Source organism: Penicillium waksmanii, assembly GCF_028829765.1.
Source record: "Penicillium waksmanii strain IBT 27052 chromosome Unknown utg000007l:1.0-4314555.0:1.0-4317578.0, whole genome shotgun sequence".
Taxonomy (NCBI): Eukaryota; Fungi; Ascomycota; class Eurotiomycetes; order Eurotiales; family Aspergillaceae; genus Penicillium; species Penicillium waksmanii.
Window position 1 is genome coordinate 146784 of NW_026643253.1, and position 16415 is coordinate 163198.

Below are 16415 nucleotides of genomic sequence, written 5' to 3' on the forward strand. Positions count from 1 at the left end.
TTCCACCTTCAAGTTTGAGTATGTTATTTCCTAAAATTGACGTTAACCTCGTGTTTTAATCCACCTTCCCTAAGACTCATATTCACTCCATCCATTATGAAGCTTTCTCTCTTATTTCCCATCGTTTCCTGCCCGCTGCTTATTGCTGCCCTCCCCCGAAGGTTCCGAATATCGGGAACTCAAACATCTGACGCAGCAGTGTGCCAATTTTGAGCTTTCCTGTTGCTCGAACTTCAGAAACTCTGCCGAAGGGACCCAAATATTTGATACTCCCGGTACGGGGACCAATATCATTGGCAATTCTGTTGCGGTCCTCGGGGAAGCTGTTACAGGACCTTTACAACAGTTGATTCCGACCAGCATACTTTCTGGATGTTCCCCAATCATAGGTATGGAAATTCGAGATAATGCAATTCCGTATTCCATTTCAGCCACTTACAATGCCTTAGGAAATGCCCAGATTGAATGCACAAACTACATTGCATGTTGTGTGCCTGATGGCCGGCGTGAAGACGGTCTTACAAATGTATTTACGCCTATATTGTCGATTATTCTGAAGTTGCTGCTGACCAAAGGACTAGGATAAAAATACGTGTAGAATTCTAAAGGACACCAGAGTCAATAAACATGAAGGACTCATACATCTTTGATCAGAGGCAAATACATGTCCCTACCTTGAATTGATGCAAGCTTGTGTTGGCTCTTACCCTTGCGAAGTGAAACATAGTGACCCTATCATTATATTAGAAAGCTGGGGAGCTCTCTAGGTTAGGATTATGAAGGAGATTTTTAGTAGTGTGTTATATCAGTGGTGAAAATACTGTAATGGACTGGGTCGTCACTATTGTTGATGCCTGATGTGGATGGTATTTACTTAGGATATTGGCGTTTTCCAATCAACAGATCATCCATATTTGTCGTTTCTGGCGAAATTATATCAATTCCGATAAATTATTTTCGAATTATGAAAGAGGATATTGGAAATAAGCAGTCTAATACATCGTGAGTGTATATACTGTTGGTTAAAAGCAAAAGTAAACAGAAGAGTGAGCATGTGTATCACGGTGTGTTGGGTGATGACATTCACACATACAAATTGTGATATCAGTCACCTAAGGGGAGTAATGGCGTGCTTTTATTTTTAAGAAGTCTCTACCCTGGAACGTTGGCCCTTATGGTCTAGGGGAACAATTGGTTCCTCTAGGAAAGTCCATATGCGGGATAGGAGAAGCTGAATAGGGGCTGATCTTTTTGCCATTTTTTTTTTCAGAATTTCAAGGTCGGCATTTCAAATCCTTCGTTGCTCTGCCTAGCTTTTTTTCTTTTTCATCCTTACGTTGTGACAAATATTTTTTGTTTACATTGTTGATGTGTGGGTGGACCGGCCATAACTATGCCATGTGATAGACCTCACTTTTTCCTGTTTCTTGCCCGGACTGAATTAAATTAGTATCTATAGATAGTGCCTGTGAGAATAAGTATATAATGATTGTTTTTACATTTAATTTTGTTGGGGAAAGGGTTAAAAAGCTTCCCACAATGGTGGTGGGAAGTGCCCGCAGAAGTGGCAGTTGGATATGAGAATAAATACTCATTACTTCAGCTAACTTCAGTAGAGAGCCCAGAAGTGGATGAGTGTCTTTGAATAATCATTATATTTTATTGAATAAGTTCTAATTGTGAAGAAGGTCCGGAGTATAAGCCCATCGAACAATTCATGTGCTCTTGTCACAGTTTAACCGCCACTCACTGAAGCGCTTCCTCCTATACTTCTCTTTGACCAAGTCAACCGCAGTCAGATTCCGGTAAATGTTGCTCTTCAAATCGATCTTCATTGAAGACACGAGAAGTCGCACTGCTCCAAGCTCTCCCCTCAATATTGCTAAACACAATACTGACCTGCCTTTGGCATCTCGCGAATTAGGATCAACCCGATTATCCTCGAGCAGCAGCTTCATGATCGACAGCGCAGCACCATTCCCCAGAGCTTCCTCTCCAACTCTCAAACAACCCATGCGATCCTCCATCGATCCCCGAAGAACATCCAACATCTGCTGCTCATCTCGGTCGGCCATAGTGTTGATCTTTTCGCCGTTGACTCTTCCTGGGAAGCGACCCGAAAGGACCGCGTATGCAAGCGGCGTCAGGCTTTGTTTACATTTCAAATCTGGATCCACGCCATCCACTGCAAGCAACAGCTCTACAACGGCCGGGAATCCAGCCCCGGCGGCGAGAGATAATGGGCTGCGTCCAACATGGTCGCGGGTATCAGGATGGGCGCCCGCAGAAAGAAACAAACGCACTGCGTTTTCGATGCCCTGGCCAGCCACAAATGACAATGCCGATTGGCCGGATGAAGTCCTTGGGTTCACATTCACGTTCTCAGCTGCCAAAAGCTGCTCGATGATGGCCACATTCCCCTTGCGTGAGGCTTCAAGAAGTGGTGTGTGCCCTTGGTTGTCTGCGAGATCGGCATTGACATCTTTCCTACCAAGCAACATCCTCACAATCGCCTCCTGGCCAGAAGTAGCCGCGACGAAAAGTGGTGTTCTGCCATCTCCATCACGAAGATTCACATCCCAGCCCGCCTCAAAGAGAATCTGCAACGCACCTTCGTGCCCTACCTTTGCAGCCACCCCCAACGGTGACAATCTACCCTCACCTAGAGCATTAGGGGTTTCGCTAGCACAGCTGAGCTTCATGAACCGTTCATTCCCAATACGTGCAGCCTCTGCTAGGCTGATCTGTGCCCGACCATCGGCCACTAGGACCTCTATGATCTCATCATGCCCATGTCTGATAGCGTCAACGAACGCCTGGTTCAGGAACCTTTGGTGGCGGTGGCGCGGGGGGGAAAGAGGCTCTGGGACCGGAGGATTCTCATCTATGGTGTACTCCTGTTCAGAGGCAGATGTTTCGGGACTATCCTCCGGCACCTTTGCCGAATATTCGAGGAGAACCTTGACAGCCTCCAAATGCTGACCACTTACTGCGGCGGGCAGGGCACGCAGATCATCCCGGATAGTGTTGATATCCCAATCGAGCAAGATTTTTATAATCTCCACATGTCCATACCAAGCCGCAAATCTCAACGGTAAGTGCAACTCGGAACTCGGGGTCTCACTGACAATTTCGAATCCTTGCCAGTCCCGATATCCGAATTCACCTTGTCGGTGCAGCATCGCAAGAACAACATCTTTGCGGTCATGTTGACTCGCCCATAGGATAGCCTCGTTCCTCGAAGAACCCGGCGTCCGATCAAAGATTACACCACCCCGGAGAAGATTATACAATTCCCGATTACCAAGCATCAGATTCGCAACACCACGAGGCGTAAGATACTGCGCGATCATCAAGATGATCTCGTTGGGCAGATGAAGGCGAGCCATTATCTGCTCCGGTCAGGTCAGCCTGAGTATTCCATCGTATCGCATCGCATCGCCATCTTCGAACGGACCGGAATAGTTCCATACTATTTGCTACTCATAGTTGACGGCCGTTTTGGCGCGACGCTTCGTCTTCCCTCCCGTGACTCTATACGGGGCTTGGGCTTGGATTTTCTCCCTTAGATCGTTTGATTGTGGGCTTGTTTGGCGGAAGGCGGAGGGAGATCGGCTGCGCTAAGAGGTTGGGCGCAAAGTGATCTGTCGATTGAGGGGCATGACTCGTCAAGGGAAGACATATGGGATATTGCAGGGCCATCTCCATAGGAAACCCCTGAAATGAAACCGAATTCAATGATCTCTACTCTGTATGTCGCAGGCTTGGAAGGTTCAAGTTTAACATTGGTGTCAATATCCTTGAGACTCTTGCAGGCGACAGTGATTGGGCTTTTGTCTTTCAATTGGGAAACAATGACTTGAGTTGTGAGTAGGATTGGAGATAGTAAACAAACTAACTACTATTACGAAGTACCCCGTACCCGTTGCTAGCGGAGTACAGCGTATGGAGTACTATGGAGCACTTGTATCAAGACATTCCCTGGTTCTCATGGCATGAGGTCATGTCCGTTAAGCGAGAGATCGGCATGGAGCAGTGGAGCGTCGGTAGAAAAGCCGGGTTGTCCTGGAAAAAGCATCCACATCTAGTCAGACTGATCAGAGGGACAGCGATGCATACGAATACGCATAACAAAAGAGTGGCTGCGCGAGTACAAAGTACCTAGGGTGCATCTACTCCATCCTCTGCATACAAATGCGACCGTATGCGCCCGGATGAAATAAATCACCGACCCCTCTCAAGTTGAAGGCTGGTGTGATTTCGCCATCTGCACACTGATATTGCCATTCGCTGCACAGAATGACGTATTGGAGGCTGGCGCCCCAACCCCGTCAAAAATGTTGGATCTGGGCGAATCTTCAAGTGGAGAGACAGCCGAGTGGACCCGGGAAGCCGAGCAGAACGAGGCTGGTCCCGCATCCCACATTTCAATATTCTCTAAATGATGGCTATAGCGATGGTGAGTTGAATTGCAAATGATCAAATGGAACTTTACCCAGGATGACGAATCTGCAGGAGGTGTTTCGCCAAAAAACCCCAGTTTGTATGAAACGAGGGGGGCTTATGGCGCCAAAGTAGTACGGAGTGCGAGTACTCGTAAAGACCGGCGGAACCCGAAATGATCGTCACCGGCGCAGAACTTTTCTACGACGATCGTCGAATATTCCCATGGCTTGTAGGGCAGAATACTTGGATCCGCGGAGGAAATCGTGTGGTTGCTAGCGTGGTTGATCGCACATTCTACTCGTACACTCTGCTTTGTACATTGTAGTTGCATTGCGCACACGAGACACGAATTGTTCTATAGATAGGAATGCGCTACGGAAATACCTTGCCATGACGATGTGGTCATCTAGCAGGTGAGCATACGAGTAAGGGCATAGCCAGCCAGGCAACTAGGCGACTAATCGACCGAGACCACTGAACCTGAGATCGAGGAGGCCGACCAGCTGAGATATGCAGGTACTGCAAATTCAGTGGCGAAGTGGATGAAAATAGTAACACTTCCTAACTATGTATTCTGTACAGTCAGCAGCCACTTTAAACAACTCTTCGAAAAGCACAAACTAATTTTTTTTTAGCTTCACGATTTGTCTCTTGCACTCCACAAGGAGTACGGAGTACGAGTATACGAGTACTATACTCGAATCCTAGACACCATCGTAGGGGTAATAATAGTTAATAGATATGACTTGGACCCTGAACCAGTGTGCAGGCTCGAGGGGTACATGTGTCTCTGGAATTACGCGTCCCTGGCGACGTAAGAGTCCCCACATCTTTCCATCTGCGAAGAAGATCTGCGCCCGCCGGAATGAGGCCTTCGCGGCGGACTCCGTTTTTCGATCTGATGATTGGAAAAGAAAGGGGAAAAAAATTAACAAAATATTATTTGCAGTTCTAGTAAGTATGAGAATCATTCTAATCTAAATTCTCGTGGATACGGAGTCCGGATACCTACTTGGTATGTACGTCCAAGCGCTGTGGCGCCGGAGTATACGTCGCCGTGGAGTGCAGGAACTGATCGGCGCTGAAACAAACGGGTGGCGGGGGCTTTTTCACACTGTTAGGGATTGACAAGCCAATGTTATTAAAATGGAGACTTTCGCCCGTCATCCACCGGGTGAATCCACTTATCTTGAATTATCTTGGATTATCCTTAAGACCCTGAACTGCCAGATCGATTCCTTCATCCATCCTCAACCAGTTCACTCTTTGACACTCCAGTGCACCAGCACGGTATGTACCCAGCTGCCCATGCCAAATTCAAGCATTTCTTCGGTGCTAACTTGTATTCAGATCGTGAGGCATCTTTCGTTGCATACTCGCTGCATTGCTGCAAATACTACCCTCGTTCTACTCGCACCCCTACAAAATGTCTTTCGCTATCCGCCTCTTCACCACCCTCTTCCTGGTCAACATGGCCATCGCCTTCCCTTTCATGAAGCGCGGCATCCAGTGGTCCTTCGACCTGTACCCCAGCACACAATGCGACGGCGAGGTCAGCAGCGACATCCACTCCGGAATGGGTAGCACCGGCTGCCGCGCCGACCTGAACACCATGGCATCCGCATACCGCTTGAACACCATCGCCCCGGGCTGCCAGGTGGAATTTTTCGAGAACACCATGTGCGAGAAGAGCGAGACCTCTGGCGTAATCGTCGATCTGTCGGCGGGCGCCGAGTCCTGCCAGGCTACAACCCGACGCATTGGATCGTACCAAGTGACCTGCGACGAGGGTCGAGAGCTGAGAATCAAGCGAAATCTTGAATAAGCAGACTGGAAGAAAACTGAAGGAAATCCAGGCTGGCACTGGAGGGAAGGCGTTTTCGATCGTTGAATTTGAAGTTCTAGAGTCACTTTGATTTAACTTGGTTTTGTCAATACATAGAATATGCGAACGAACTGGATTCGATTTGCACTACTGCAATAGATAATGATACCCTAGAGGATATGAATATGAAGATCAATATGAAATGATTATGATTAAAATTATGAGACCCACATGTAGCCCGTCTAGGCAATTCGTATTATAGATTGCTGATCGGTGATTGATGATCGCAGACCTGGCCCTGTAATTTGCTGCAGATTGCCTTTCGCCCTGTTTCAACCCATTCGCCCCGTCAAAGGAGAGTGACAGGTCTACCCACTAGGATCCCTTGTAAACGGCGAGTGCATAAGGAGATTCCTGATCTGTTCACTCCTTCAAGCTTCATGTGGCAAGGATCAGCCCGGCGAGGGGCGGATTCCGTCGGACGGAGTATACTGGAGACAGGTTGTAATGTAGATTTTAAGACTTTGGAAGTGGGTGGTTCGCTTCGCATATTTGATCCTCGGAATCGGCGTGGTTTCATATGATTGTAAGCAGCTGCGCAGTGGAATGTATAGACCAGCTGCAGCCGGATCGACTTAGCTTCTGTAGAAAGGTGACCAGACCCCTTGAGGAGATATTCCAAATTGGGATATTTTAAATGATTCGCGCACATGTGCCATCCGGAAGCTTTCAAACAAATAAATTTGGATTTATCCCTCAATAAACACAGGGCGGTCTTCCTCTCGGTGCATTGTTGCATAGATACTTTCGGATATCGGTTGCATCTCGTCCATCTTCCGTAGAGTCCACATCTCATGCCCAAATAGATCCACAGCAAGGGCTAGAATTGTTATGAATGCTCCCGCAAATATCAACACATTCATTCTCAGTTCCTTTATGCTTCTCCAAAGCACATCCAAAGCACCCCCAGGCCCATAGCTCGCCTGGTCGATAGCTTGTAAGTGATAAAGCAGAGCCGAAGCGGGAGTGCTATCCTGATTCCAATTGAGTTGACCCAGGAGGAGCGAAACAGGAACCAGTAGAGCTGCTTTGCTGATGGTGGCAATAATAGAAACCACAGTATTCGGTGATGCAATATAACGCCAGGAATCATAAGACGTGCTGCTGATCTTCACAAAGAAGCCGACCAGAGGAGCGGGACCAGCGACGCTTAACGCCGCGCGATTTCCCATGCCTAGGAGCCATTCTAATACTAGTCCTTTGTTTCTTCAGCAGACTCCTTATCGAGGGGATTGTCTGTGTCATCCGCTTCGATGGCGTGAGATGTGGGCTCTTCTTGAGGCGTGTGACCATGCCCGACCGGTAGGCCGAGCTTAAGTATGTTGTAGTTTGGTCGCTGGCATCGATCAAGCCATCCGAGGGTTTTCTCTGAGCGCCCCTCGGCGCAGAATATGAAGGAGGCTCTGTCTTGGAAACTCTGTCAAGTTTGAATTAACAGGCATGGCAGCGAGTGGTGCGTGAAGGAAGGGTCCCTTGGTTACTTCGGTGCCATTTCGAACAGCCAAGACGATCAACAGGGTTCGTGGGGCGTAGTGAGCCGGGGTAGCAAATCTAAGAGCAAATATCGCGTTGATTTGTGCCAAGGAACCTGCTGCTTTGATGTGTTCCTGGCCGACCAGAAGGTCACTCGTTCAAGGCGCAGCACAAGTGACTTCGCACAATTAAGTGTTGGACTGCTTGTTGTTTTTCATGTTCTAAGGAGCCGTGGAGAGTCCTGAAGCAAAGGAGAGAACGAAAACGGTTAGCAACAATCTGTAGAGGTGGATGAGCCTGAATGGAAGGATGGGTTGTTACCGATCATCCCCACATTCCCAGCGAGCCTCGCTTCTCATCGGTGCAAGTTTGGTTCCTGATATGCTGTATACCCTCAATATTTGTACTTCTGATTGATTCAGTGCGTGTGGTATGTATAAGTCTTTCCCGGAAGTTCCCAAGTGATCTTTCACTTGGTTTGTGGGGGTATGATGTTCCGAAGTCTAAAACGTGTTTGACGTGTTGACACCAAATCTTAAGAACATGTCTTGGTATGCCCAAGAAGATTTGTTCACTAGTACAAGTGTCCAGAACACCAAACATGAATACAATATTGATTTTGAACAAAAGGCAAAAGAGTAAATGATATTGTATAACTTCCATATACAGACGATGATGATGATGATTATGATATTTCATTTTAATAGCTACAGTATAGAGTTTCTTTGTACGACTATATAAGGTGGCTGAACCGTTGATACTGAAAGTATCTCTTCTTCTTAATTTCTCAGTGTTCTACACTGCCAATATACCGTTGGCCGAGCAGAAGACTATTATTAAGGATAAATTCGGCTCCTCTGCTGAGTCTAGCTAAATACTGAATAATACAAACTTCCCCAGTATCTTATCCTTTCTCTTAAGCTAAGCTACCTCCTTAACCTGGTAGCCCTACCTTACAAAAATCCTAAAGGAAAAAGTAAGGCGATGGTGACCGTCGGATTCAGGGAGGGTGAGCGTAAAGAAGCCAGAATTGCGAGACAGTTGGGCCCACAGAAGGCTACTACTTGTTACATTCACCTTTTTAAGACCCTCTGGCATTACGATGCACTTTGATTTTAAATTGACCAACTTCTTCATGGAAAATCTCCAAGGCTCTCCGGTTGTTCAGTTGCGTATCGCCATATTAAAAAACCTATATTTCACCATCTGCGTCTTCTCCCCACCACGACACATCGACGTCAATTTCATTTTTACCTTGGCCCTGAACAGTCCATCCAATCAATGCTCATCATATTGATCCTATTTGCCTTGGTTGCCAGGTTATTCTTTCTGTGGGTCTTCAAAGATGATTGACCGTTTTATAAGATTGACTTGGCTCTATACGTGTCATCATTACCCCAATGCGTCGTTTTGACAGGGTTGATCTGGGGCAAGAAACCATCGATATGGATCTAGATAATACTTGGAATTCTCTCAACAATTCCGCCCAATCAAACTGTATATCTCGGATTACTAAATAGACTACTTCTAAGCTAATACTGGCCCAATTTCCTCGCATCAATTGCCAGCAGCTCAATAATCCATTCATAAAACGATCGACACGTGTCGTATGCCGAGTAAATGCTTTAACCTCTACGGTCTCAAAGACACAAATTACATTCATTGGGACATTTACGCTAGATATCATTCATTGCATCACTCCTTTCCTTCTGTTTTGGATCATCTTAGTGAAATGGCATGGTACCTGTGGTTAGTAAAAGGCGCCACACAGGGCCGGAAAAAGCTGCATGTTACCTTAGTTCATCTATCAAACATGGGTCTTATATTGTTAGAAGCCGCTATTCTTGGCGCAATTTCAAGGAAACGGGTCATTGCACTTGAGGTATTTTTCCATAATTTGAGCCTACGTGATGGGAGAGCTGACACAAGTTAGATCCAGCTTATCATTTGCACTATGTCGACAATGTACAATCAGTCCATTGCGTAATGTGTAATGAAGGGCTCTAGGTGTATTGTTTGAATCAAGTTAGATGATAATTCCAAATGGTCAATCCCGAAACACTTATACTGTAGGTCCCAATGACGAGGGCCTTGTAGGCGAAGGATGTATACTTAATGACTGTAAGTCTGGGGTCTAGCTTGGCTGAATAGAGCGCATATGAGTTTTTCCAATTGCTGTACATAATGCATCGAGAATCGAGGATTTGTGGGTGCCAAAACAAAAAGGCGTGTGAATCTGCTACTCTTTATACAATCCTGTGATAGCCCACTTACCTCCATTCGCTCGAGAAATATTGACATGAAAGCGTGGAAATTCGATCAATCACAATCTCACAACATATTCAAGTAGCAGTTGCATCAGTACCGAAGCTAAATTTCAATCCTTCAGAGCTTCTGAACGCGTGATAAAACGAGTCGGCAGTAACAGGCGAGATACATAATCACTCCACCAAAGCCGGGATTTACTCGATTCGCCCCACAATCTCATGCCCCACAGGGGTGGTTCATCGTGACAGTTCGTGAGTGGTCGCACAGAGTTTTACTGGAGCGCCATAGGATCCACCTTCGCCGCCGCAGAGGCACAAGACTCGCCAGTTTCTCCAACCTGCTCTGCATTCGCCAGGTAGCAGTGAACATTCGTGTATTGTCCTTCAATTAGTGCCGGTGGCGTGGACAAGATCTGGTGGTATAACGTCACATTTGCCACGGCCATCTTAGGGTCTGCAAACGTCTCATTGAAATACAGCTGGTTACGCTGGCACTTCCCATTGTTCAGCAGCTGTGGATGGTTGAGTAGATGGTGAAAGGTGTGATCCGTGTACGGCGAGACTTGCGTGAGTGTGTACAGCATATCGAATGCTTCGGCATAGACACCGGGCCCAGAAATGGTATTAGGCAGTAAGTATGGCTTCACATTAATGCTGTATAGGCCACCCGGCAAGCTCTCGACGGCGGCATTATCCGGCGCAAAGCTTGCGGGGAACGTATCTGTACCCTCGAAAGGCGAGATACCGGCAGCAATAGCAGGAACGAGCGCTTGCAGATCATGGCCGTCAGTCCCTCCGACATAGTTGTTGATGGGAGTGTTAATAGGTGTTTTCCCATCCTTGGTTACGTCGATGTATGGCAGGACGAGAGAACCTTGCATAAGATTGGGAATCTGCAGCGGAACGAGGCTCAAGGCCGTCATGCGGATGTCATTATTGTAGCCAGCTTGTACAATAAGCGGGTGCATACCGTCAGGGAAGGATGGAAGGACACTCTTAGGGACGTCGAGTGGCTCATAGCCGGAAATGGTCCGGGCGTCCGCTTTGCTGATGGGGAGAATGCAGAACGCTAGAATTTGTTAACTACAGCACATATAGACGGGCTTAGGGGAAACGAACTCGAATTCACAGACATGGTCCTTTTAGATGGGTTATACTGTGCGAGAGTGTTCGGGCCAGCCTGCGCACTGGTGAGAGAGCACAGAGCCGCCAGGGCTGCCAGGTAGGACACGCGAACCATCGTGGTGGATTCTGTCGCAAAGTGTTCGTCTTATTGAAGTTTGAATCACCTTGCCCATTGGATTTTACAAGAGGCAGCAGCATATATACATTTTTTCTGTCCCTGATCTACAAGACCAGTGGAATTGGCCGGCTCGCGTCTTTGTGGCTAGCTGGATTATGCCTTTTAACCCAATTATCAGTGGGAAGACACCACTATAGCCCGCTTCAGGCTGGATCCACAGGAGTGGGACCTTTGATGAAGCAAAAAACCCCGAGTTTTTACATTCATGCAGAACAGACGGGCCGATGGACTTGAAGCAAAACAGCCGCTTAATGATACTCCGTTGATATTTATGAAGCCTGACCAATTCATCGGTCGCCGACACATTTTTTGATTATGCCTTACCTAAGAAGTTGCTTTTATTACGTTAAATATGGCATATCAGTAATATGATTCACAACAAACGATAAAGTTTGAGTGTTCCACTTTTGTTGAGTGGAGTGAGGAAGGTCAGGAGCGAGAGCGAGCCTTGATTTGCTTTTGTGTCGTGAACCCCGTAATATAGCGACCATTTTCCCGAACGCTTGTCTAGGCACGTGTATTAAATATAACTTTCCGAATAGCACTTTGACAAACGTATGATTAGGCAGTTCCCAAACGTCTCATACACTACGAGTACGGTATGCATACATAAGTTGCAAACTTTCGCTCTCGGTCTCGCTTTCGTTCCAGACCGAAAGCAACATCCTGTGGGGCGCTGGCAATGCGCGAGTAACTGAAGATCTATTCCATACGCCGTACAGTGATCAGGCGTAAGGTCTTGTTTATTTGATGGTAAGATACTACAAAAGAAAATCCCCAGGAATATTGATCATTCGGGCTATTCCTGATAGGACAATAGTCACCTTAGGCGGCGCACCTTTCGTGCCTTAACCCTAAGGTTGATAAACACCCAGGGGGTGTGGGTTAAACGGTGGTCAACGCACTTCGCTTGTCCACACCCCTTTTTTTGATACACACACACACACAATTCATTAACGCCCGGCGGCTAAGCCGAAAGGGCAACTATTAAATACATGTCCTAATATATGCCGTGTCTCCTTGGAGCCCACACATGATGACTTTCCGTTTATGTCATCTCAGCTGTCAATATCGTGACGGGTCCTCGTGGGGTAGTTATTTTGTTAGTAGACGGGCTTGAAGGCGCTTATTCAAGTGTTAAACATCCTATTCTCTGCAATTGAAGTACGTCTATCGTTTCTGGTACGAGGTGGTTGATGTAGGTTAGTTTGGGGGAGGGGCTCGTTTGTGTTGGTCGACGTGGTCAACTGGCGTCCAATCGACCCGTGACGATTGCAAATCGTATTGAGACTCGCACTACTTCCAGGTTCGGCGTCCAGTTCTGATCATCGGACGGCGATTTTCCGCCCAGGAAGAAGGATATGTTGCCTCGGTGGGTGTGGATGCACTGCAGCATTTCCGTCCGGTATGTAGTCCACTTCCGACATCGAAAGAGAAAGTGCTCCACGGTTTCTCTTGCTTGTCCACCTGCACACTGATCTGTCTGCGCTACGTTGATTCGATAGAGATATCCGTTGAGTCTAGCCATGCCAGTCATGGTACATGTACTACTACTAATTGGTGGCGTGATATCGTGGGACGGAGGAATTCTCGAGCGCGCCTGTATCCCACGAGAAACAGGTACTGTACCTATTGAGGAACTGTGTGAGTTTGAGCGTGCCACGTAGCGACGGAACCGACTTCCCCGGTATCGACTGAACAATGGCGGGACGGACCGCGATGCGAACCCCTGAACCGCCCGACCGCGACGAACATGAAGATTCACCGACAGGATTGTCGAGACCGAGACGCACCACCAGACCACCAAATAGTTATGCTTGGGAGTAAGAGATCGGCAACGAACAGAGAAAGATACGCTCTCAACAGAGCAAGAAACCCCAGGACAAGCTAGTAACCCAACGTGACGCGGCAAGTTTGGACGACTCTCTGACGGAGAGCGACGACCTGAGTGCCTCTAAACTCGTAAAGGAGCTTATCGATCTCAGGCGAGAGATTAGACGGCGAGATGAATTGTACAAGGGAGAACTTCAGAAAGTTAAAGAGGAATTTAGTGCCGCCCTCGCCGAAGTCCGACACGATCTGCAGGCCCTGACGCGAAATTCAATCCCTGTGTGATGCAATCAGCCCTTCTGTTCCCTCTGGCTCCCTGTCCTATGCAGATATTACCTGTACTTCTCCACTCAGTCACTGAATACAACACCAACCACGTTCACCGACACGTTATATTGCACGGTAGACACCTCGAAGACAGCAGAAAATGAAAACAAGAGGATGTCTGCTGGCCTAATCCGGGCGGCGGTGGAGACAGAGATTCGGACGATGGAAGGCCATACGTACTGGCGCCGTCGCGCTGTTACCGTGGACCTGAAGAACACCAACTGAATCAGAATAGCTTGCCGGGACGAAGATAAACACCAGCTGGTCAAGAAAGTGGCGGAAGCCAAGATTGGTGCGGGAGCCCGGATACTCTGTGATGATCTCTACCCGATCAAGGTCGACAGCGTCAAGAAGGCTGTGGTGCTAGACAAGAAAGACGAGATCCGAGCCGAAGCTGCGGCAGCCTTCAGCAAGGAGAATGAAACTACTGTGGCTAAGATTGCTTGGCTCAGCAGAAAGGATAGTGCGAAAGCATATAGGTCTATGGCCGTTTACCTGACTAAAGGTACTCACTTTACCTTTTCTACCGAAATGAAGTCTTCTATTCTTTTTACTGTCGGTATTGCTCGGATGAGTAGAAACGGCTCCTGAGAGTTGGATACCAGGCTCATAACCTATTGTAGTTCAGGAGTAAATAGACTGTATTATTATGGAAATCAAAATGATTCTTCGTATAGATATCTTGGGAATTATTTCCTATTATGCGGCTTTTTTACTGATCTGCACCAGCCCCATATCACAACCCTAGGAATCAACGGCCAAAGTAACAATCGGACATGGAACGTGGTGAGGCAGAAAGCAATGAGACGAGAGAACGAAGGGCGAATCAACAGCGAGAACTTAGAGGTCAATAAGAGCAGTTCTTGGTGTAGAATCGGACCAATCAGCGTCGAGATCGGCAAAAATGGTCGGGAGTGGGAGCGCAAGACAGGTATGCGGTCAGCTCGCATGCGGTAGTAATCCCTTTCACTCCCTTCCTTCGTTTCAGGGCATCGCTGCCACGAAGTTCCAAGCGATTCAATACTCTTGTTGACCCTCCTTTCCTTCTCTGCCAGCAGCATTCGCCAAGTACTCATCGATCATGGCCCAACAACGGAACGACGACAATGTGATGCGGAAGTTCGCGCGGCCATTTCATTTCCTCACTGTGACTTGCCATAGCCCTTCCCGCGCCAAAGTATAGCAGAGCAACTGCCCAGCTCCTGCTGTGACCGTCGCCTTGACACATCGTCGCTGGAAATGTCACTACGGAAGAGAGTGGTAGTTCACTCACATTCGTTGCAGGCTACCGCAAGTATACTATGGAATAAATACTAATCTAGATTCGCATGTGTAGGAAGCTAGTGGTCATTGGCGACGGTGCATGTAGAAAAACAAGTCTGCTGAGTGTCTTCACTCTCGGTTGCTTTCCAACAGTGAGCTCTACCAATTCCTATTAATATGCAAAAATAGGCCTTGACTGACTAATCTCTTCATAGCGCCATGTTAGTTGAATCGACTGCTGCTCGAAGTCATCTATTCTCTTCTAACTGTTGATGTTTAGATGCCTACTGTATTTGAAAATTACGTGGCTGATTGCCGGGTAGACGGCCGTGCGGTTCAAATGGCTCTTTGGGATACAGCTGGACAGGAAGATTATGAGCGGTTGCGACCACTGGCATACTCGAAAGCCCACGTCCTCCTTATTGGGTTCTCTGTGGACGCACCAGATTCTCTGGAGAATGTCAAGCACAAGGTCGATAGCTTCCAGAATTGTTGGTTCATTCCACCTACTAACCCCTGATACAGTGGATTGAAGAAGCCAACGAACGATGTCCTAGCGTGCCGATTATCCTGGTAGGTCTGAAAAAGGATATTAGGAAAGATTCTGTTGCCATTGAAGAGATGCACAAGAAGTCGCTCAGATTTGTGACGACCAAAGAAGGAAACGACATGGGTCCCCAAATCGGCGCCCGTGAATATCTCGAGTGCTCATCATTTACAGGTGAGGGCATCGACGACGTGTTTGAAGCAGCCACCCGAGCCGCACTGATAGTCTCGGATAAGCGGAAAAGCTCCTGCTGCGTGGTTCTGTAGCGACATGACGACGAGAACATGCCACATTACGAATGATTTATCCAGCACCTTGATAGAATTCATGTAGTTCAGAGGTATGAATTGATTGTTCTTGTACCAAGGGAATAACTGAGGCTATATATACAACGAGAAGATCAAGTTAATTTCCAATCAACTTGTTCTTCATATAGACAACTCGGGATTAATACCGAGGTTGCGATTAGGTTCCTGATCTGCACCAGCCTTATATCACAACAAGAGTCATTGGTCGTCTTCCATTTGTCTATAATAAATAGCCGTTCATATGGAGAAGGGTGGCTAAGAAGATAAGGCGTGGGGCATGACGGAAAGCACTCTTCGCGATTGTCGAAAGCGCCACACTCGTGTCGCCTGCTCGCGATAACTCATTTAATTAAGCACAAAAGTATCCCGTCAAGAAGGCAAAGATGGTTACTCAATCCGGCCTTGCCAGAGCAGGCGAATTATGGGCTATTGTAGTATTCGCGATGTGGCTTCTTCCGTATTCCGTGGTGAAAAGAGGTCGTAGTCCCATCTGCGGGCAAGATGGGTTAATACGACTGAGCATGAGGCAATCCCACGTAGGCCGTGTGAGATTTAGGTGTGAGTTAGCTAAATTGCCTTCGGATTCGTGAAGTGTGCAATAAATTGTCCAGAATAGGGGGGGAAATCATGCATCGACCAACTTAACACTCTTTCTGAAATCCACTTCCACTGAACAGCCGCCACCATTCCATAGTAGGGTTTTTGGAATCGTGTCCGGCAGCCGAGAAGATAATCGAGAATGCCGAGGAAACAGGATAACTGATAT

The 16415-nt window shown here is 47.4% G+C and overlaps 7 protein-coding genes across 7 annotated transcripts; 4 read left to right on the forward strand and 3 right to left on the reverse strand.

Annotated features, from left to right (window-relative positions):
- Positions 1–1715: 1715 nt before the first annotated feature.
- Positions 1716–3389, reverse strand: N7481_006893 (uncharacterized protein; the record flags this gene model as incomplete). The annotated part of the gene is made up of 1 exon (XM_057266112.1): positions 1716–3389. The coding sequence occupies one exon, from the start codon at positions 3387–3389 to the stop codon at positions 1716–1718; it is 1674 nt and encodes a 557-aa protein (XP_057120313.1).
- Positions 3390–5872: 2483 nt separating this feature from the next.
- Positions 5873–6271, forward strand: N7481_006894 (uncharacterized protein; the record flags this gene model as incomplete). The annotated part of the gene is made up of 1 exon (XM_057266113.1): positions 5873–6271. The coding sequence occupies one exon, from the start codon at positions 5873–5875 to the stop codon at positions 6269–6271; it is 399 nt and encodes a 132-aa protein (XP_057120314.1).
- Positions 6272–7020: 749 nt separating this feature from the next.
- On the reverse strand, positions 7021–7503 carry N7481_006895 (DUF3176 domain-containing protein; the record flags this gene model as incomplete). Its single annotated transcript, XM_057266114.1, has 1 exon — positions 7021–7503. One exon carries the CDS (start codon positions 7501–7503, stop codon positions 7021–7023), a length of 483 nt encoding a protein of 160 aa, XP_057120315.1.
- Positions 7504–7523: 20 nt separating this feature from the next.
- On the reverse strand, positions 7524–7773 carry N7481_006896 (uncharacterized protein; the record flags this gene model as incomplete). Its single annotated transcript, XM_057266115.1, is given in 2 exon segments — positions 7524–7748; positions 7768–7773. The coding sequence occupies 2 exon segments, from the start codon at positions 7771–7773 to the stop codon at positions 7524–7526; spliced, it is 231 nt and encodes a 76-aa protein (XP_057120316.1).
- Positions 7774–10689: 2916 nt separating this feature from the next.
- On the forward strand, positions 10690–11144 carry N7481_006897 (uncharacterized protein; the record flags this gene model as incomplete). Its single annotated transcript, XM_057266116.1, has 2 exons — positions 10690–10692; positions 10734–11144. 2 exons carry the CDS (start codon positions 10690–10692, stop codon positions 11142–11144), a joined length of 414 nt encoding a protein of 137 aa, XP_057120317.1.
- A 2501-nt stretch (positions 11145–13645) lies between these two features.
- On the forward strand, positions 13646–14122 carry N7481_006898 (uncharacterized protein; the record flags this gene model as incomplete). Its single annotated transcript, XM_057266117.1, has 2 exons — positions 13646–13732; positions 13793–14122. 2 exons carry the CDS (start codon positions 13646–13648, stop codon positions 14120–14122), a joined length of 417 nt encoding a protein of 138 aa, XP_057120318.1.
- A 490-nt stretch (positions 14123–14612) lies between these two features.
- N7481_006899 (Rho GTPase Rho 2) lies at positions 14613–15607 on the forward strand (the record flags this gene model as incomplete). The annotated part of the gene is made up of 5 exons (XM_057266118.1): positions 14613–14650; positions 14868–14946; positions 15010–15015; positions 15075–15266; positions 15320–15607. The coding sequence occupies 5 exons, from the start codon at positions 14613–14615 to the stop codon at positions 15605–15607; spliced, it is 603 nt and encodes a 200-aa protein (XP_057120319.1).
- Positions 15608–16415: the final 808 nt, after the last annotated feature.